The sequence below is a fragment of the Carcharodon carcharias genome, chromosome 19 (genome assembly GCF_017639515.1).
Source record: "Carcharodon carcharias isolate sCarCar2 chromosome 19, sCarCar2.pri, whole genome shotgun sequence".
NCBI classification, from domain to species: Eukaryota; Metazoa; Chordata; class Chondrichthyes; order Lamniformes; family Lamnidae; genus Carcharodon; species Carcharodon carcharias.
In genome coordinates, this window is record NC_054485.1 from 18,938,794 (window position 1) to 18,961,760 (window position 22,967).

The 22,967-nt window shown below is 41.1% G+C and overlaps 1 protein-coding gene across 3 annotated transcripts in view; it reads left to right on the forward strand.

The window, feature by feature from the left end:
- LOC121291485 (AT-rich interactive domain-containing protein 1A-like) overlaps nt 1–22,967 on the forward strand; it is a 138,051-nt gene that overhangs the window by 50,564 nt on the left and 64,520 nt on the right. For 2 of the 3 annotated variants that reach the window (XM_041212726.1, XM_041212727.1), the window contains exons 2-4: nt 4,691–4,897; nt 13,582–13,695; nt 14,662–14,775. In XM_041212726.1, coding sequence (XP_041068660.1) covers nt 4,691–4,897; nt 13,582–13,695; nt 14,662–14,775 — 435 coding nt within the window. The remainder of the gene's footprint in view (nt 1–4,690; nt 4,898–13,581; nt 13,696–14,661; nt 14,776–22,967) is intronic. The other variant, XM_041212728.1, reaches the window with a different exon arrangement.

Sequence of the window (22,967 nt, forward strand, 5' to 3'; positions counted from 1 at the left end):
GAGCTAGAGGAACGAATAACTGGATGGGATTACAGCAATTTCTGCTTGAAGTGCATATGCATAGATACCAACCATGATTATAAGAATCACATAGTAGAATAGTCCAGCAGCTACTCTCCAACATTCGTCTGTAAAGAGGATGAGGTACATGAATGGGGCTTTGAGGGCACTTAGTAACAGTTTTCTGTGTAGTGGTGATCAGTATGTGATATAATTTGTCTTGTAATTGTGGAATAAATAGGAGAGTTCTTGAGCACAGGAACCTTATGTTTCCCTCTTTGTGACTGCAGTTATGCTTTCATAATCAGCATGTATAACCCTTCGTAAGGGAATGTGAAGCATCTTGAAGGAAGTATTAACTTGTTCTCTTTGCATAATATTGCATGGTGGGGTAAATGACTCCTGTTTTCACTGTGCTTTTTAATTTACCCTAGAGTTTGCCAAATGGTATCTGGCTAATTATAATTTTTATATGCTGTCCTGGACTGCTGGCAGTTCCACTTCTGTTTGTAACATATTTTGTGCTTTGTAATATCCTCCCCAAAAAAGGCCTGCTCAGAGTCTTTCCTAATGTTGCCTTTGTTTTGTCTTCCTGCACCCACTCCCATTTCTCTGCATCCCTTGTGGGGCTGGTATCCCTCCAGACCTTAAGCAAGCATACACAGTTAATTGTGGGCGAGCGTGAATCGCAGTGAAGTGTGATCGTGACCTCTGCACGTTTTGCAGCAGGCTATCACTGAATAGTTAGTAATAGTGAGGAAAATTCTGGTCACTTGACTTTTTTCCTCTTTCCTTATTTACTGGAAATTTGTTTGAAACCCGTATGTAAGTGTGTCAGTGTGTTTGTGCTTGTGCGTAATCAGCACTTGAGAAAGTCCTACAATTTGCTCCCATCCAATTTTATGATTTTACATTGATGTAGGGCACAAAAATTTTATTTTAGAAGCTAAATGGAATAGCTTCCAAACTGAATTTTAACTTGCGTTCTCTGAATTATTAGCCTGCATTTCTGGCTTCCTAACCCAACCCCAAATTTTCATTTTAATTTGTCTAAATTTCACAGTAGTGGAATAATTATATTTTAATTTATTGACCATTGAAAGTAATTATTTGTGTTTATTTCTTACAAGTGTCACTACCCTGGAACTGAGTTGTAATTCTGCACCAGAAATAATATATGGTAGATTTACATCGCTGAGTGCCGTTGATCGGAGATCCACGGGATTCAAGCATTTAATATGTATGGCTAGACCTCCAGGGACCTGACACATTGGAGGCCAATGTTTTCATGGGTCTCTTAAACTGCTGTCAGATCTTGAAGCTAAAAGCATAACAGTGAGAGTTGAAAGTCTTGGAGTGGTGCCAGGCAGGAAGGTAAAAAAGATGCAGCGCATGGAGGTCAGGGGTCTCTCTGACACTCCACACAGCCACTTCATATGATGTAAAAGAGATAAAAGACTTTACTTCACAATGTTTTGCTATTTGCATTAAATGTTAAGACTTTTATTTGGTGGAACTGTGTTCTTTTCTTTCCTGGTTAGAGCTGGAGAACTAGAGAAGTGCTTAACTGAAAGATGTGTAGAATAACTGTAAAAATAGTTAAGGAATGAGACCAAACCAGACCAGACCTCCATTGAGTGAAACAATGCCATGTAGATAATTGGCAGGCCCATTGCCGAGGCAACATAGGGATTGAGAGAGACAGAGCTGGGTGTTGTCAGTAGACAAGAAGAACCTGACCTTATATCTGTGGATGATGTCATTGAGGGACAGTGTATAGATGAGGAAGAGGAGGCGGCCAAGGAAAGATCCCACGGGACTCCAGAGGTAACAATGTAGGAGCGGGAAGAGATGCTGTTGCTAGAAATGCTTTGGCAATGATTGGATAGCCAATTGTGTATCTAAGGCAGTCCCACTGAACTGGAGAATGGAGGAACGATTAAAAGCAGGATAGTCTGGACAACAGTGTTAAAGGCTGCAAATAAAATACTGAATTACCGTCACTAGAAGATAATATTTGTGAACTTGGAGCCATTTCAGTACTGTAACAGGGCATATAGCAGATTGCAGAGATTTAACTATGGTCATAGATTTGGGAGTGACGACATATTCAAGAATTTTGAAAAGAAAGAGGCGTTGGGAGATTGGGTGATGGTTAGCTGTTTTGAAGAGGGTGTGGTGATGGGTAATAGACCTGAGCAGGGGGAAGTATTTAAAATCTGGGGTAACATGAGAGGCATGAAGGGGCATTGAGTCATTAGTTCAGAGAAAATGGGGTCAAAGAAGCACTAAGTGGGTCTTGTACAAGATAAGCTTGGGGATGGTATGAGGGGAGATGAGTACTCACTGTAGAATACTCAGCCTCTGCTTTGCTTTGGTAGCCAGGTATTTGTTGTGGTTTGCTCAGTCCAACTTCTGGTCAGTGGTGATCACAGACACAGATTGTTGATGGTGGGGGACTAGTGATGGGGATGCTATTGAAAGGGGACAATGGTTCAGTGTTTTTGTTTTGGAGATGGTAGTTTCCTGATAATTACAATGTTATACAAATGTTACTCCCACTTATCAGCCCGATGACTTTGGCTTTCCACAGATATAATTGGGTGTATTTTAGTTGTTCACAAATTTGACTTGTGCAATTCCTGAACTTTTCACGTAAGAACTGAGAGAGAATCAGTGAGCAGTTGTTCCCAGTAATGTCACTCCTAGTTTTTGCATTGCCCAGTAAGCTTAAAATGACTGCTTGTTTGTATCATCATAGGATGTTTTTATGTAAAGACCACCATATAACGGTTGTTTCTGTTCAGAAGCTGGAATGTTACAGTCTGAATAGCTGCAGTTATGGTAAGTGTGCAGTGGCTGCATTAGTGCACTCCACAAAATGTCCACAGTAGTTCACAAAATGGCAGCCAGCAGTGTAACATTGCCACCCCGTCGAAAGTTGCTATTCTCCCCTCACTGCATTAAAAGTCTGGGTTTAAGATCTGTAATCGCTGCACTGGATGTATATGTAAATGTTGATATGTGAGTAGATCATTTTCTAATAAAATATTTGGGAGATGGCAAAATGCTATACTAGTGTTTTTAGTGACAATTTCTCTTCTTAGGAAGAATTATAAATTTTTCTTCTTGATCAGAATAAAAGTTCTGTAGCTGTTTCCTTGTTAACTGAATGGGAAAATGGCACTGAGGTCAGTCGCAGAGGAATTATACTCGTGTTGCTCTGATTCTTTTTTTAAACTGGTAAACCAATAGGTGATCTGTTTAACTAGGAGCTAATAGCAGCAATGCTGCCCCCTTTGGTGGGGTGCCTTAAAGATGTCTTATGAGGAGAGAATATCTCTCAGTGGGTTGTCAAAAATTGTAATATCTGACTTGGAAATTACTCAGCACGGCTGTTGAGGGATGGCTGTCATCAAGCCCCTGATGTTGGCTGGTATGTTGGTTTCTTATCTTCTGGATAATATGTGACACAGGGAGGGATAGCCATACAGAGGAACATCTGCCCCCTGCCTAGGGTGAATACTGCTTACCTCTTGGTTTGTGGGGCTGTTCTATTGTACTAAAACCATGTGTTGCAGTACTTCAACTATATTTCATAGAATCAAAGAAGTTTACAGCATGGAAGGAGGCCATTCAGGCTATTGTGTCCACATTGGTCAACAAGTAGTAATCCAGCCATTAATACCTTGAGAACCAACAACTGTTTTGAGAAATTCTGCCTGTATATTTGTGTGCGACAGGAATGCAGTGTTGCAAGGATTGGGAGTGTAGTGGAGACTTAGAAGTCTGTCACAGGTGGCAGTAATTTCCATGAACTTGCACATTTTGATTTATTGTTTAATCAAGATCGACTTTTGTAGAATACTTCCTTGATTGACTGCCTAATTGTGGACTTTTCAGTCATTGGATTGGGTGCTAAACATTTATGTTAGTGGCAGCTTTGCTCTTTCTGCAGTGGCTATCTTCGTGATCTTTCTGGCATCTGATCTTTTGTAACAGCTCCTGCTTAAGATGTTCCAGTAACATGGGCTGATGATGGTTGTGCTGCGTCACTGGTTCATGGTTCGAGTCCTGCTTAGTTGTGACTTGCAGCAGACTGGGGACTGATCCTGTACTTTTGTGATGTATGCAATACTTGATAAGAATTGCGCGTTATGCAACAATTCAGTCTATTCCTGCATTCTCTGTACTAATATCAATCACTCTCCTTTTGTTCTTGTGTTGTGTTCTTATTAGAAATTTGAGCTCAGAGAATGTCACTGCTTCCTTAATAATAGTGACTGATTTTATAGAGTGCTGGCTTGACATGCAATGGTCACTTTGAGCATAATTTCAATAAGACAGGCCTAATAGCAGTAATGAATGTCTGAGTATTTTAAGAAGTAACTGCTTTAAGAGTGAGTGAATACATGGAACACCTATTTGATTTACTGACTACCCTTGTAATTTTAATATACACCCTTGCTGATATCACATTCAACAGAGGGAAAAAGGTCTGATTTGTGATTCAATTTATTTCCAGGATTGCAAATATATTGACTTGTTTCTCTCTCCTTTATCTGTATACAGTACTTTTGGAAAACTAGTGCATCTGCCCGAATTGTGCAGACAACTTCCATCTGTTAGAATTGGCTGGTGGAATTATATTTTCATCGGTAACTAATCACTGGTCAATTTCCTTTGTCAGCCAACTAGCCCTATGGACCAGATGGGGATGAAGAGACCTCAGCTGTATGGCGGCAGCAATAATCCATATGCACAGCAGGCACCACCGCAACAGAGCGGACCTTACCCAGGACAACCGTATGGACCTCCAGCGCCTCAGCGCTATCCCGTGGGTGTGCAGGGCCGGGCCCAAGGCACCATGGGAGGCGGGCTGCAGTACCCACAACAGGTGAGAAATTAATGCAGAGCTAATCAACTGTGTTTATCTCCATCATTCTTGCTGAACTTATCAAACCGAGCTTTGTTTAAATTGTGTTGCTGTATTTGCAGTATTTGTAATATTTATAATGGTGGCTTATTTATCTATAACCTGGATGTTTTCAGTGTACCTGTAGTAGTTGTGTGAGGCCACGTATCTCCAACTCCTATAGTAAAGCCCAATTGGGTCATGACCTTTTCATTCAGCTATGTCCTTAACACCTGTTCCGTGCTCATCTCTAAGAAAATTCTCTCCAGTCTCTCTCCCCCCTCTCTCCAATCTCTCGCTCCCTCTCTCTCCAATCTCTCGCTCCCTCTCTCTCCAATCTCTCGCTCCCCCTCTCTCCAATCTCTCTTCTCCCCCTCTCTCCAATCTCTCTTCTCCCCCTCTCTCCAATCTCTCTTCTCCCCCTCTCTCCAATCTCTCTTCTCCCCCTCTCTCCAATCTCTCTTCTCCCCCTCTCTCCAATCTCTCTTCTCCCCCTCTCTCCAATCTCTCTTCTCCCCCTCTCTCCAATCTCTCTTCTCCCCCTCTCTCCAATCTCTCTTCTCCCCCTCTCTCCAATCTCTCTTCTCCCCCTCTCTCCAATCTCTCTTCTCCCCCTCTCTCCAATCTCTCTTCTCCCCCTCTCTCCAATCTCTCTTCTCCCCCTCTCTCCAATCTCTCTCTCTCTCTCTCTCTCTCTCCAATCTCTCTCTCTCTCTCTCTCTTTCTCCCAATCTCTCTCTCTCTCTCTCCAATCTCTCTCTCTCTCTCTCTCTCCAATCTCTCTCTCTCTTTCCTTCCCTGTCCCTGTGGTCATCTGGAACATCCCAGCTAGTCCACTTCTCAAGCTGCTATTGCTGATATTTGGCGCTTTATTCTTTTCTGGTGGTGCGTTTTTCTGGCCGTGCGTTTTTCTGGCCTGGCTGGGATTAGGATGTGCTCTGGAAGCTTGCTGTGACTCTGAATCATTTCAAAAGCACTGATAAAATATTATCAGCATTGTATTTGTAATCAAGTAGGTAAAAGAATGGGAGACAGAAAAAGTTCCAAAATTGAAAGTGTTCAAGCAAGAAATCAAGCATCAGCTTAAAGATCAATGAATAGCCTGCAGTTTCTTAGTTACAGCGTCTGGGCAGTGACCTGGAAACCAGGGCCATAAAATCATTCATTGCTGTTGACCATCTTAAAATAAAAGTTTTGTTTGCATCGCTCTGACAAAATCCACATTCAAAAGCTGATATGATATAGTTTATGCACCAGCCTTTCTCTACCTATAGTATGCCCTGCATGACTGTATAGGGTAGTAAGTAGAAAATGTGATAGGTCGTTGGTGCTGATGAACAGGTACGCTAGTGTTAATCTTTGAAAGATTGGTTCAAAGCTGGTTGAGACTATGTCAAATAATTAATTGGTTTCTGCCTCCGGAAGGTTTTCTGAAAATGACTTGCACAGGCGGCCATTCTGCACTCATAAGCCTAGACCGAAGATCATAGAACCAGAATTATAAAGCCTTACAAAATACCATCCTTGTGCCACGCCTCAAAGAACTCTCCATTCAGACTTGAGCATTTCACAAAATATTTACAGCACAGAAATGGCTTTTTGGGTCTAAGGTCCAAGCTCATGTTTATGCTCCACGTAGCCTACTCCCAGCCTTCTTAATCTAACGCTGTTACCATAACCTTCTATCCTTTTGGCCCTCGTGCTTATCTTTCGTTTCTTTAAATTCATCTATGATAGTGACTTCAGCTACTTAAGGTAGCCAGTTCCACATTCTAACCCCTCTGTGGGTAAGGAAATATCTCCTGAGTCCCCTATTGGATTTATTAGTGGCTGGATTATATTTATGATCCTTAGTTCTTGTTTCGTCTGCAGGTAGAAACATCTTTTCTAAGTCTACTCTATCAAACCCTTTAATTTATATTAAACACCTCCATCAGGCCACACTTCAGTCTTCTCTTTTCTAAAAAGAGCTCCAGCCTGTTCAATCTTTCCTGATGACTATATCTCCTCTGTTCTAGTATCATTCTAGTAAACCTTTCTTGATTCTTTTCCAGTGCCTATATATCCTTTCTGTACTATGAAAGCCAGAACTGTTCACAGTACTCAATGTGGTCTAACCAAAGTTCTAAGCAAGTTTGACATAACCTCTCTGCTTTTCAACTCTATCCCTCTAGAAATGAATCACAGTACTTTGTTTAGTTTTTTAATGTTCTTATTACTCTACATTACTACTTTCCCTAAAGCTTTCTAATTTTTTATATTTCAGGTATTTACCAACTTTAAAAACTGACTGGATTATGCTGCCAGCACTGTTTTCTAGTAGGAAGTTTAATACAAAAACAAAATACTGCAAATGCTGGAAATCTGAAATAAGAGCAGAAAATGTTGGAAAAACTCAGCAGCTTAGGCAGCAAGTGTGGAAAGAGAGACAAAGTTAACATGTCCGATAAATGATCTATCTTCAAAATCATTAGGTGGTGATAGGTCATTGACATGAAATGTTAATTTTGTTGTTTAATGAGATTTCCATTTTCCCTTAATCTCTTGTTCCCTTTTCTCAGTATTCTCTGAACTTATGTTTTCATTGCTGATTCCGAGATGTTCCCCCTGTCCTCCATTACCTACTTTCCCCATTTCATTTCCCAGGTCTAGATTAAGCTGCATCTCTTTTGTCTTGTGCTAAAGCCATGCCGATCTCCATTGATCTTCCAATACCTCTGTGTTGTGAGGCTGCTTACTTGTTATCCGGCTTTGGATGGACTTCAATTTCCTTTAGTTAAACATTGGGAAGACTAAAGCCATCATCTTCAATTCCCACCACAAGCACTTAATGGGTACATTGTAGGGCGTGGATGAATAGAAAGACCTTGAGTTTCCAGTACATAATTCCTCAAAAGCAGGTTGTTAAAGCCATAAAAGGTGAACAATGTTCTGGGATTTCTAAATAGAGGTGTTGAGTGTGTGTGAAAGGATACATTTGTAGAAAGCAATTGTTAGTAAACAGTGTAGATTCACCAGGATGATTCCATAGTTGAGAAATGATAGGAAGGAAGATTTGAGATACAGGAGAAATTTAATAGAGGCTTTAATGAGATGAATAGGGAAAGACTCTAGTTGGAGTGACAGTGACCATCACTGAACTTGAGATAAGAGATTAGGAGAAATTTATTTACGAAAGGGTTGTTGGGAGTGTGAAGTGCCTTGCCACAGGCAGTATTTGAGGCAGAGACCCATTCCATCTTTGATAGGAAAATTGGATAAATACTTGATGCAGAGGGAGACACAGGGCTTTGGAGGGAGAGTGCAGGATTCTGGGATTAGTTTTGGTTTGCACGAAAAGCGAATCCGCGCAGTCATGATGGCCTCTTCCTGTACTGTAAATTTCTACGGTTGCATTAAAAATTTTCGGATTTGATGTACTAACATTCAATCCTGAGCCACCCATGTGATGAACCTGTTGAGGCTGAATGTGTATGTAAAACATTTGTGGCAGACTGAAGCTGTACTCACTAGTGGAAGAACATCAGGTTTATATCCAGCATTGACAACTGTACCGACAACCCATTGTCTCTGTGGTGCTCAGTAACTGCAACTGTGCCCCAGCTTTGTTCAACTTGCTTCAGATATCCTTTCAGAAAATGTTAACTGTTACACTTTCCAGAGTTGGCCTCTGGATCCATTGTCTTGATAATTCTCTTCCCAGTTTAAAGGTCTCCTCAAAACATTTATTTTACTATTCATTTTACATAGGATTACATGGGATATATGGCACAGAAACAAGCCATTTGATCCAGCCAACCCATGCCAGTGTTATGCTTCACTCAAGCCTCCTCCCATCTTTCCTCATCTAAATCCAACCATCGTAAACATCTATTTCCTTCTCCATCATGCTTGTCTAACTTTCTCTTCAATGTATCTATACTGTTTGCTTCTACCACTGCCTGTGGTAGAAGTTCCAAATTCTTATAACTTATTGGGTGAGGAAGTTTCTTCTAAATTCCTTTCAGTCCTTTTTGATGACACTGGTTGAGAACTTGCTTTTCTTTGTTTCTAATAGTGATTTTCCCCTTTGCCTCTTGGCAGGGGTTTTCAGGGAGAGACCAGGTTATAGAGATATGAGGAGAAAAAAAAATAGATGTTTTCTCTTTATAGACCAGGAGCGTTCTGTTTTGTGGAATTACTGGAATATTCCACACACAGGAGAAAGAGGTTTTAGGTCTTGTTCCTTTCAGGCTAGGAGCTATTCAGCTACACTGCCTCTTTCACAAAATCTGGCAACCTGATCAGGAGCCAATTAAAATGCTGTTGTCAGGCGGCTCCCTTGGTCCAGGACTCCTTTCTGGCACCACCCTGTCTTCCATGGCACACTGTTCCAGGACTGCAGCATTGTATATATCTCTCATCCTGTTCCAGTGGACATTTCTTTCAACCTGCAACCATTGTAATTCTAATCCACAATCCAATAGAAAATAAAAAGATATGTTCTTTACAACAGTCCAACAGAAATAAAAAGATATATTCCTTAAAATGGCCTTGCTAACTTGTGGCACAACTTATAGTGATTGGTGTATTCGTATTTTGAGATTTCTTTCTTCCTCTATTCAGCTAGACTTGCACCTTCCAAGTAATAAGTAACCTCCCTATTCTTCCTCACCATACTGTGCTACCTCACATTTATCCCTGTTGAAATTTATTTGCTAATTATTTTCCCATTCTGCAGTTTTTTAATGTCCTCCTGTAATTTGTTCCAGTGTTCCTCAGAATTGACACCACCCCCCCACCAAAATTTGGTATCATCTACAAATTTAGAAATTGTGCTTGTGGTTCCAAAGTCCAAATTGTTAATGTAAATTGCTAATGGCCCCGCAATGATTCTTTTGGAACTCTACTTTCCACCTCCTGAATAACGACCCTTTACTCCCTCTCTCTTATTTCCTGTCTTGAAGCCAGTTAGTGATCCATTCTGCCACTTGCCCCTGATTCCACATGCTCTGTTCTTAATAGTCTATTATGGGCACTTTATGAAAGGCCTTTTGAAAATTCAGATGAATGCATCTACTGCATTACCATTGTGTACTCCCCCTGTTACCTCCTCAAAAAATTCAATAAGATCGGTCAAGCAAAATTTTCCCTTTTGAAATCCATGCTTGACTATTCATTGTTACATTTCTCTGTTCTAGATGTTCTTCTGTTCTCTCCTTTAGTAGGGATTCTATTATTTTTTCTAATACCGATGTTAAGCTGACTAGTCCATAATTCCCTGGACATGTTCTGTTCCTCTTAATATAGGAATTAAGTTAGCTGTCCACTGGCACTACACCTTTTTGTAACAAATTATTAAATATTAGTAGAAATGCCTCTGCTGTCTCTTCCCTAGGTTCTGTTAAATTATGTGGATTTAATTCATCCCGACCAGGGACCTTATCCTCTTGAGTTTTAGTTTATTCGATACATTCCCTTTTTTGATACTAAAGGCATCAATTGCTCATCTCATCATTTAATGACATGCCTACCTTTATTTCTCTCTGGTAATATTGAAGCAAAATAATTAGTTAATATTTTCTGCCACATCTCTATCATTAGCTGTGATATTATCCTGTCTATCCACTAATGACCCTATTCCCATCACAGCCTTTTTTATTGATGTGCCTGTAATTTATTTTACTATTTTGTGTTCCTTGATACCTTAATTTCATAGTTCCTCTTTGCCCTCCTAATTGTTTATTTTTACTTCTTTCCTAATATCTTTGCATTCTCTCTTTTCTTTGCACATCTGTTTGTGTACTTAATATATGCCTCTTTCCTAACCCTCAGTTGTTCCCATGTCTTTATTCGTCTGTGGAACCCTAGTGTTTAGTTTGCTCTTTCCTTTAAGTGGAATATATTTTTCTGCACTCTGAACATGGTTATTCCCATTGTTCTACATGATTGTTTGCCAATATAGCTGCCCATTTTATTTTCCATTCTCAACCCCTTAAAACCAGCTTTTCTCCAATCTATTAGGTTGGCTTTCATTATACTTATGTCCTCCTATCATCATAAAGTGTATGTTATATTATGACCACTATTGCTTAGATATTCCCCTACTTTTTATTTCTGTCTGGTCTGGTTCATTCCCCATTACTAGGTTCAATAATGAATCTGCCCTTGTTGGATTTTTTACATATTGGATTAGAAAGGAATCCTATACACATTGTAGGAACTCCATTCCATTATCCCCTTTGCCTATCTCTTCTGTCCAATTAATATCAGGGTAGTTGAAATCCCCCATAATTCCATGTAGTTTATTCAATTCCCTAATTTGTCTTTATATTTCTTCCTCTGCCTCCCTTCCACATTTACATCTTTTAGTGTGATAGATCCTTTATAATATTTTATCTCTGTCCATATGGAATCTACTTTGTCTTACCTATATCTGCATCCTTTTTTTCTACTTGGATTGTTATACCTAATAAGTACACCTTCTCTACTGCCCCTTTCCCATCTATATCTCTTCTAAAGATGTTATACCTTGCAGTCTTTAACTCCCAGTTCTGATTTTTCTGTAGCCGTGTCTCTGTAATCCCTATGTTCCTCCCAACACAAGATTGCCTCCAGTTCCCCTGTTTTATTACAGACACTGTGCCTTGCTCTACAAACATTTTAATTCATTTTTAATAGGATTTCCCCTTAGACTCCTGCTCTGTAACACTATTTAATCTTTTGCCATCAGTGTCCTCTCACTTTATTATTTCCTAAGCTCTCCTGCCCTCTTTTGATTACATTTAGGCTGCCACCCTTTCTGCTAGGACGCTGGTCCCATCCCAGTTCAGATGGAGCCCATCCCATCGGCACAACTCCTTCCTTTCCCAGATTTGATGCCAGTATCCCATGAAAAGGAACTCCTCTTTTCCATACCAGCTCTTTAGCTGTGTTTTAATTCTCCTGATCTGTCTGCTACTGTGCCAATTTGCAAGTGACTTCGGCAATAATCCATAGATTGTCGTACTCGAGACCCTGCTTTTTAATTTCAAGCCTAATTCTTGATACTCTTTCAGCAGGCACTGCTCCCTTCCAAAATGGACCATGACAACTGAATTTATCCCCTCCTTTCCTGAGACCCTCCTCAGCTGCCATGAGATATCCCTTACCCTGGCACTGGATAGGCAATACACCCTTCAAGTTTCTTGTTCATGGCTGCTGAGGACACTATCTGCCCCATTAATTATAGAGTCCCCTATTACGACCACGTTTCTGGTTGGCTCTTGCACCCCTGGACAGCCTTCTGAGCTGCAGTGCCTTGGCCTGCATTGTGGCTGCCCTCCCTCCAGTCTTTCTCTTTGACCTTGACAGGTAGTGAGTACATCGGACCAATTGAACAGGTCTAGTGTCTACGGGATATCCTTCTCAACCGCTCCTAAATTCTTGCTACCTGACTCCCTATCAGTCATATCCTCCCTTTCTGAACTTGTGTTTTCCACTGAGGTGTGACTATATTCTGGATAAAATTGTCTGGCTATTCCTCCCCCTCCTTTATGTATCGGAGTCTCTCCAACTTGTACTCCAGCTCGATGATTGGGCTGAAGAGATTCAAGATAGACATCTCCTGCAGATGTGTTTGGTCAGGACAGCATCACCTTCCGCAACTCCAACATTCTGCAGTCCAGGCACTCAGCTTCCTCTGTAGCATTTTAGACTAGCCTTTCTTTTTAGCTGAAAGTCTTTATTAATCGGTAGATTTATTAATTATTTTAACTAGTTAAGCTATAAATTTAATACAGTAATGTAGAGAGTTTCCAGGCCGTAGTTTATTCCACTGTCTAAGTTTAGAAAGAAAATACCTTAATACTCACCAACCACTCAACTACTTGCTGTCTTGTGTCATCACTTTTTTTTATTGATTTATTCTCATTCACCCCCCCCCCCCCCCCCCCCCCCCCCCCCCGCTGGGTGCTCTCAGACTTCCTGCTGTTGTCTTTGCACCTGTTTTGCTTTGAGGCACTGAGGTGTTAACAGTCTCACATGCTATCGATGTGAGCTATAGAGGTTATTAGCACAGATTCTGGAAATGGAAAGTCTATGTGAAAAGTTCCTGAGTAAACGCCACATCAACAGTTGAATGGGGAAAAATAGATGGCGAATGACAAGTATAGCCACAAGAGACTCTAGGTCTGCTATCTGTCTGATTGTTTTAGTTTCCAGAAACTGATTTTGCAACAAAAAATCTACAATAACCTAAAATTAGCATTTCTTTATTCAAAGTCACGAGTGCCCTGTTGTGCCTAATGAGTGGTGCTTTGTAACATTGGATGTGCATTGAGCAGCTTCCGGCATGGAAAGTGAATCCTGATCGGCTCCACTACATGTTCCCAGCACTACATGCTGCTTGCAGCTGCATACTTTCCAGTGACACTCCTCTGTGCCCAGCTGGGAGCAGTGCTTTGCCACATGATGCCTGTAACTCTGAAGGAAAACGTTTCCAGTGCTATTCAGCCAATAACAGGATTGGAATACCGTGTTGCCCTTCTGCCGCTTGAGTCAAATCCAGTTAGATTTTTCTTCAGTAAATTTGTGGACCACACTTTGCATTTTGTTGTTTCCATTTCCTTCCTGCAACTGAACTTGAGGAATATTTGATGTATTTTGGAGATCACATTTTTAAATGTGTGCTCTTTCCCTCTGCGCAGATGCCTCCATACAACCAGCAGGGTGCAGCCAGTTACTGTCAGCAGGGCCAGACACCATATTACAACCAGCAGCAGCCTTCCTACCCTCAACAGCAACGGTTCCCAGGACAGCAGGTATGTTTTATACTAGGCTTTAAAGAAAAATGCTTTTCCATCGCCCCATTTTTCAGCAAGTATTGTTATTGTGTTGTTTTCAGCCCCCATTCGCTCCCTTGCTGCTGAACTGTGATGTGCAGGAGATGGACACTAATTTGGGCTGGAAATTGCATTTCCTGCATTTTTAAATTTAATTTGCAGCTGTTTGGATTGACAGTGGTTGTAGCTTGGTGACATGTTCTTCCACAGTTACTACATCAGTGCACTGGACTTGTTTTTTTGTTATTTGTTTTGATATTGGTTGAATTGTAAGGGACTTTAAATAACTGGTGTCTGATCAAATCCCTGCAACCCCAGCTCTAATAAGTAGCTACCTGTTGGAATACGCTGAGTGGAAGCAACAAGCAGTTAAGGACCATGTTTTGGGTAGCACAAGATATGTTCATCTGTATCTTTACGCAATCGGTACTGCAAAAGTTTGAATTGTTGAATAGGTTGATGGGATACAATTCCACAATTAATGGGATTCTTTCAGTTCTCGTTGGTGCAGTGATGACTGTTGTTTGTTGAGAGGTCCCAGGTGAAACAGTTCCTGCCTGCTCCTGGTGTTCATACATGTGCGCTTTTGAGATAGATGTCCATATCGAGAGTCCTGGCTTTTATCACTTATAGAGGTCAATTATAACAGCTCCACTGTTACCCTCACTCAAAACCACACAACTGAAGATCACAACCAGCTTTCATTTGCATGCACAGCAATAGTTTTGTGACTAGCAATGAAAATAGCAGTTAATGAGGAAAGCAGTGAAGATTTCTGCTCCTTGACCCATAGGCACAGCACCCCCCCAACTGCAAGTGATGCAGTTAACTGACTTGTTAAGAGGATCAAATTGGACCAGTTCTGACCATTAGCAGTCAATTCTGATTCCTTGTACAATCCCAGAATGCTTATGAATGCTAGTTTTTTTTTTATTTACTTTGTAGCAGGATTTGTCTCAGGAAGCATTTGCCACTCAGGCTCCGCAGGGGTTGACTTCCAACAAACCGAACCAGGAGGAGCTGACCCTCATGCAGCAGGGACGTCCGTCTAGCCTGCCGGTGAGTGCCCATGCAGTTGCTGCTTCACACCTGCTTGGACATCTGGTAGGTGCCGATGATTTAATAGATCAGTGCTAGAATAAGTATTCAAGCTGTTTTTATGAGGGGAGGGGAAGTGGAGGCACTGCTGCAATAAACGAGATTGGAAGTTGCAGGTCTTTTTTTCTCATTAGTTTCTTTCCTCTTTCTATCTCAAAAATTACTGTGGAGGATTGGTGCAATGTTTGGGATAAGACAGGGAGCCAAGACTCGAAGCTCAGATCTGAAAAAGAGGCATATGGGCTCGATGTTATCTCTGTCTCTCTCTCCGCAGATGCTGTCAGACCTGCTGAGTTTTTGCAGCATTTTTTGTTTACGTTCAGATTTTTTGTTTCTTGTTTTCATTTCAGATTTCCAGCATTTGCAGTATTTTGCCTTTTATTATAGTCAAGACTCAATGTAGGTTTCAGGTGAAGTAGAGTTAGAGGGTAAAGATAGTTAGACTGGAGCGCACCCAGGATTTGGTTCCCATTTCAAAATCATACGTTTTACCCTTTTGTTATATTTTCTCTGGTCGTGTTTATAATGTCTATGGAAACTGGTCATGCTGTACTTATAGTCACCCTGCTAATGTTGATTCTGCAGCCTTTCCACTGGCTGGAAGGTATATTTACAATGCGATAAGTTTACTTTGGTAAGTTCCATTCTAAATGTGGCTGTAGGACTTTATAATGGTTGAAGTTGACAGTTTTACATTGATGAATACTCCATTGATCCCCTGTCATAGCTCGGTAATGGGCAGAACCCTTAGGAATGAGACAAATAGCCAATTCTGCCAATTTTGAGGGTTTGGCTGGTTTTCCACCAGACTTGGAAGGAGACTGCACAGAATCTGTACCCCAAGACTTTTAACTGATGGGAATATAACATTTCATCATGACGAATTTTCTTGTAATTTCTAAAGAAAATGTGTTTTCTTGGCAACAGCACTCTGAATGGGCTCTGATCTTTCAATTCTGTTTTTAAAGAAGGTGAAACCGTCATACCTGCTTGGTGTGTCCCTCACAGTATAGCTGCTGTAACATATGAGATGTGATTATTGTGTGTACAGTTTGAATTTAATGGTTATTATTTAGTTCAGTGTTCCATTGCATGAGACTTGGGTTATGAAGTTATCAGAGTTCTGTAGGATCAAATATGCTAAAATGATAAAACTTTGAAGAGTGAAAGAGCAGAGGGATTTGCAGTTCAGATGCTCGGATCTTTAAAAGCGGGAGGATCACTTCATAAAGCTGCTTTTTAAAAAAAAAATAGGATGCTAAGTTCCATTAAGGGGCAAGATTACAAAATTAGGGATAATGCTAATCTTGTTCAAACTGTTGGTTAGGTCTTAGTTGCAACATTGTATTGAGACTTGGGTGCTCAACTTTAGGATGTGAGGAGTGAGGATCGTAGAGCAGAGATTTAAGATTATACCTGGGGTAAGAGCCAATAGTTACAATGAGTGAGGAAATGAATTGTGGTGTTCTATCTATTGGAACAAATGACTGAGAGGAGTTCTGGATCACAATTTTGAGCGGTTTTGTGGAGGTAAATCAGAAGAAACTATTTCTACCAGATATCAGCAAAGGGTAGTGGAATGAGTGGAGACCTTTTTCATAGAAGGCACAGGTACTGAATACTACATTGCCTCCTGTGTAAAATTCTTTGATTGAACAAGATGAACTTGCACTTATGTTGTGCCTCTAATGTGGTAAAATGTCCTAAGCTGCTTTGTGTAATCAGGCAAAAATTGCCACCAAGCCAAGGGAGGAGAAACCAGGACAGGTGATTAAAACCTTGGCTGACAATGTGGGTTTTAAGGAGCATCATAAAGGAGGTGGGAGAAGTGGAGACAATGAGCAGTTTAGGGAGGGAATTCCAGACCGTAGAGCCTAGGCAGCTAAAGACACAGCTACCAGTAGGGCAAAGGAAGCGTGGAAAGAGGCCAGAACAGGAGGAATGCAGGCTTCTCAGAGTGTTGTGGAGATTAGAGGTGAGGAAGGGCAAAGTCAGGAATGAGTGAGGAATTTTACACGAGCATTAAAATTTTTAAAGCGAAACATTGTGGACTGGGAGTCTGTGTAGATCATTGAGCACAGTAATGGATGAACGGACTTTGTACAAATTAAGGTATGGGCAGCAGAATTTTGGATGAGATCACATTTATGGAGAATAGAAGATGGAAGCCAGCCAAGAGATCGCTGGAACAGTCAAGTTTGGAGAATGCAAAAACTTGGATGAGGGATCTGTTGCAGATAAACTAAGATGTGGAGGGTTTGATGGATAATGTTATGAAGGTGGAAGTTTTAAAAAAAAGACTTACATTTATATAGCGCTTTAAATGACCACCAGGCATCTCAAAATGCTTTACGTCCAATGAATTACACTTAGAGCATAGTCACTGTTGTAATGAAGGAAGCATGGCAGCCAATATGCCCACGGCAAGCTTCCACAATCAACAATGTGATAATGACCAGCTAATCTTGTTTTGATGTTGATTGAGGGATGGATATTGGCCAAAACACTGGAATTAACTCCCTAGGCATCAAAATGTCGGCAGTTTTGGTAATGGAGAGGATGTGAGGTTAGAAGCTTAGATCATGGTCGTATAGGAGGCTGAGATTGTGAAATGCTCCAGTTCAGCCTCAGACAGTGTCTAGGCAGAGGGATAGAATTGGTGACAATGGGACAGAGTTCACGATGGAGACCAAATATTATTCTGTTCTTGCCATGTCTGTCCTTTCTGTGACTCCATACGTGTAGCAAAGTGACTCCTAACTGTCCTTTATGATTCTGGTGAACAAATCTTGCTGAAATGGTCTGATGGAACATCAACCAAATCAGATTTGAGCATTTTTGATAATATTAGCTTAACACCTTAGGCAGAGATCTCTGGAATGGCCTTGCAAACCATTGTTGTATTAAACCACTGCAGAAGGTACAATAAGAATGAAACTGGATGACCACGTTGTATTGACCTAGGCATTGGATTCAGGCACAAAAAAGATACACCATGCAAAACAAAAATAAAAATACCTGGCAAAACTCAGCAGGCCTGGCAGCATCTGCGGAGAGGAACACAGTTAACATTTTGAGTCCTTATGACTCTTCAACAGAGCTAAGTAAAAATAGAAAAGAGGTGAAATATAAGCTGGTTTGGGGGGGTGGGGGTGGTAGAGTTGGATAGAGGGCCAGAGATAGGTGAAGATAGACAAAAGGACAAAGACGTGTTGAAGGTGGTGATATTATCTAAGGAATGTGCTAATTAAGGGTAGAAAGCAGGACAAGCAAGGTACAGATAGCCGAAGTGGGGTGGGGTGAAGGGAAGGGATCGAAATAGGCTAAAAGGTAGAGATAAAACAATGGATGGAAATACACCATGCAAAGTTGTCCTCACTAATGTCTGAGGGCTAATGCCAAAGTTGGAATAGCTATCTCACAAACTAGTGGAGCAGTAACTTGACATAGGCATACTCTGAGCTTTGCCTATTCGTCAACATTGCAGACTCCTCCATTACCCATCCCTGGTATCTCCTGTCCCATTGGCATGATAGTGGTACATCATTGTTCAGGGAAAAGTGGCTGGGTAGCACCACTACTGTCTGAGGTGGAGTGCTGGAAGACATGACTCCAATACTGGACTTGCGGGAGGTGGTGAGAGCATCATTGATAAAGGGGGGAGATATAGATGGACAATAAATGCTGGCCTTGCCAACAATGTCTAAATTCAGTGGATGAATAAATTAATAAATAAATGTGGAACCTGATGTGTTTTTAGGTGATGTTGCATGAGGGAAGTGTGTAGATGTAAAATAGGAGGGATTGATTCTTAGGTGGGTTCTAAAGGGAACATTATAAAAGCAGGAAGAAAAGCCATTGCAGAAGGTTCTCTGACTGTGACTGGCTAGATAGGAATGGAGCCAGTAGTAGCCCTGCTCAATTAGACAACGGAAGAGAGGTGGAAGGAGGATAGTGATGTCAACAGCGTCAAAGTTGAAATACAGGAGGAACTGTGGGCGAGGTCTTTTTAATTAAAACTTAATCAGAACAAAACTCAGATTTTATTTAAATTGATAGGCTAGAAGGCTTTGCCGAGGAGCGTATTTGCAGAGATTTGCCTTCCCCCTGGTTGCAGCCCTGAATACAACACTGTATGGCAGATGCAAGTCCTGCAGCACTTTTTCATAATGAATGAAGAGAACTGGTATTATGCTGTGCTTCCTCAGAGGGAACATAGCATTATGCCAGTTCTCCTCACTCAGCCTCCTATTTGACCATGATCTGAGCTTCCAGCCCATAGACCCCAATTGTTGTGTTCTTTATATGAGGGGGTTTGTATCTACGACTGTGATTGTAGCATTCTTTGGGGCCCAAATGCTTTTCTTAACGTACCAGAAACAGAGTGAGGTGGGAGCACTCTCCCTCAATCAACCTAGGAGGCTTGCATTTTGATAGTTGCTCGATGCAGCGATTCTCCACTGGCTCTCTGCACTCAGTAATCTCGGGATCACGATTTAACGAAATTCCACTGGTCCTCATCAGTGCTCATTGCTGTCAGACACAGGTGTACAATTTGCCGTTTTTGAAGACATTTGCTCTACAGTTGCTGTCTATTTTGTTACTGGTTATGCAAAGAAACTGACTAAAGTGGAATGTCTCACTAAAACTGTTTCATGAATTTTCACTCCACATCCTGCTGACATTACCTATGTCTTCTAACTCCCAAACCATCCTTTTGCTTTAGGAATGGGATAATGAGTCAGTGGTACTGACTTCTTTACTCAATTTTAAATGACTCAGCAGATGTTTTCAAACACTCGGTATTTGAATAGCCCAATGCATTTGGAGAATGGCGTCACTGGACAGTGCTTGCATTTTTAAATCTACTGCTTTGCCATAATTACAAAGGCAAAGGGTTTTTCCTGTATTACAGGCCAAACTTCCTAATGAAAATGGATTCTGGTACTGCTTGTGGATGGTCTAATTAGTTCCATCGTCTCCCAGGTGTAACAGCACAAAATGGAAGGGGAATTTGGAGTTTGTGTTTGTATTGTACTGAAGGGGAATTCATTCACTTAATTTTGGAGTTCTTGAGATTTCTGCTACTGCCTTTGCTGAGCTAACATGACACTTGGTGCAGAGTTCTATTCTGTCTTGCCATCCTATGACCCATTCTTGAATTTTAATATTTTTGGAGGAGGGGCTGAGCTATTTAGTTTTCTAGCTTTGCTTCAGTAAATGTTGCTGAATTTGCAAGTGAAGAAAAGTGTCTATCCATGGGAAAGACAGTTTGGTATGTTTGACTGGTGAGGTGAAAACTATTTGCTGACTGGTGATTTGCAGGTACAGTACTAGCTGGAATGTGCAAATTGTAGGTGTGAGATAACTATAGCTGAGAGCTTTCACATGTTTTGCTAAATGTTGGAGGCGTACATTTTTCACCATCGATACTGCAGGGTCCTGGTGTGTAAATATGTTGACTTTTAGATTTTATTTTAAGGATTTGTGTCCTATAATTAATGGTGCTACTCTGCAATGGCTGCTGCACAGAGAAATGTGACATTGGTAATGCTGAATTCACCATATGATGTGTCAGTTGCTTGTGCATATCCGGTTTGTTTGTACATTTCTTGTATCTCAGCAGGGCAGTGAGTGCTGCTGTTCTTTAGCAGATACTTGAATAAATGGACATGAACCCGAGGCTGATTTTTGTAGGGATTTCCCCAGTCCCGGGAATATTTCAATGGACATAGCCTCTGTCTGGCTAGACAGGACAAGTTAACCAAATTTTGCTTTGTCGTTGGCCTATATATACACTGTGTGGTTTCACACTGCTCTACCTTCTATCTTCTGAGCTGGGTGCTTGCTTGTAATTGCCTGTGCATTGATATTCAGTGTTGGGGGCCTGCTTCCTGTTACTATTCTAGTGACTCCCTTCAGGGCCTTGCTTCCTGTTTATATGCGATATGCTGTGTCAGGGCCCTTGCGTCCTGTTTATATGTGTTATGCTTTGTTGGGGCCCTGGTGTCCTGTTACACTGAGTTTGGTATTTATTTTCTCAGTTCTACTGCTTGGAAAAAAGTTTCGGTGCATTAATCTGTGAAGTGCAAATTACTTTTCTGTCACATTTGCTTCTATCAGAAAGCTGCTTCTCTATCAAAAAGATATTGAGGATCTTCCAATTGCAAAGCTTCTTGTGTTTTATCAAAGGCTGTTTTAACAATTCTGCATGTATGTAAGTAAGTCTGTGGACCAGTGATCTGTTGGACCATAAAACAAAAATTGCTGGAGAAACTCAGCAGGTCTGACAGCATCTGTGAAGAGAAAGACAGAGTTAATGTTTCGAGTCCGTATAACTTTCTAAGAGTCATATGGATTCGAAACGTTAACTCTGTCTTTCTCTCCACAGATGCTGTCAGACCTGCTGAGTTTCTCCAGCAATTTTTGTTTTTGTTTCAGATTTCCAGCATCTGCAGTATTTTGCTTTTATCTGTTGGACTGTAACTGTTCTGTCCCATAATATTCTTTGCACCAATAATTCAAGATAGCACCAATAATTCAATAGCAGTCGATTGAGGCACCAGGCTCTTGCTGGGGATTTTGAAGTTCGGTGCCTTGAGGTCCCTTCAGATCTTGGGACAAGTGATGTTTTTATGATTGAACTTCAAAGGTTGAAAGCTGGTGATTTTTGGAATAGAAGAGGAGAAAGTTAATCTTGAACCACGCTACAATAGAATGCAGCTTTAGCATCTTAATGGTAGCCAAAGAGTTCCCCCTCACCCCATTTTTCTTCCATTCTGTCTCTTGCCCAGACACAAATTCATGGACCCACAGTAGTTCCTCACCCAAATGGCCATTCTTTGTGTATTGGCTGGCTGTTTAATTATGGAGGGCAGACTCGATTTTGTTTTCTGCCAGATACATGCTAGGACTGTCTTTAGTATTCGAGAAGGAGCCCTGGCTACTTCTGCCTTCATTCTATCCTAACGTTTTCCATTCAGCATAGCTTGAGCATTGAAGGTGTGACCTGCTGTTCTTTAGCTCAGTACTACACCACGTGATGCATTCATCCATTGAGCTATGGAAGTGTGGTCAGATTTTATCTTGTTTGTGAACAGTGACAATTTAAAAAAAAAAAAAAATTGCTTCTCTAGATCACATGTTAATCAATGAAAGTGTAGGTTTCAGTTGGCTGATCTAAACCCATCATCTGTTGGAGGGGCTATCTTTCACAGTACCTGCTGAAATGGTTCAGTTTCTCATTGAATTCTTGCATCTATGGTAAAGTTTCAAGCTGATTTCTACTGCCCCAGGACCTTTGTAGAATCCAGGTATGTGCTGTGATGAGATGAAATCTTGGCTGATTTTCCCTCCTGTATCCGAATAGTTGCCTGTTGTAAATTTTCTACTCTTACTTTTTGAACTGTTTCATTATAAGCAAAGGGTCAAAACTTCAACCATTTCCATTGAATAAAAATGACCTTTTACTCTGGTGTCATTTTGATTTGGATGTAGGTATTGGGACAGCAGGAGGGAATTGGTATAATGTCCTGGGTTAGATTTAAAATCCAATGTGGGAAAAACTGGCCATTCATGGGCTGGTGAGTCCAATGGAGAGAAACCTATAGTTAGATGCACAAGTCAGGGGACACTAGAGATATGGGCTTGTGTACGAGTGAGAGAGGGAGGGATCAAGATTACCAAACATGTCTCGGAGTGACTGGTGGTGAGGAAGGAAGTAGGTGTTAAAGGATATTTTTGGGCTTCCTGCAGCGTTAATGATCTCCTTTTGCAGTAATTGACTTTGCTGCTGACCTTTGACCTCCCGTGAACAGCAAGGCGTGTGCCACTGTCAACTGGTGCAATAAGTACTGTTGCCGTGGCAATTTGCTCAGACAAATCAACATATTCAGCTTTGAAAATGCAGGATGCACAGTACGTCAGTGTTTTGGGTTAGTGAGAGCACTGCCATAGTCTGCAAGTCTCAAACTGCAACTATCAGTGGAAATTAAAAGTGTAACTTATACTGACATATTATTGTCCTTTATTGGAAGAATTCAAGCTATGGATTGGATATTTGTGTGAGCAATTCGCCCTACCAACAAGTTAGTTTGCTTCTCACTTGTCTGCATGGATGAGAAGCGTAGTTCACCGTTAGCAGCCATTTTAGT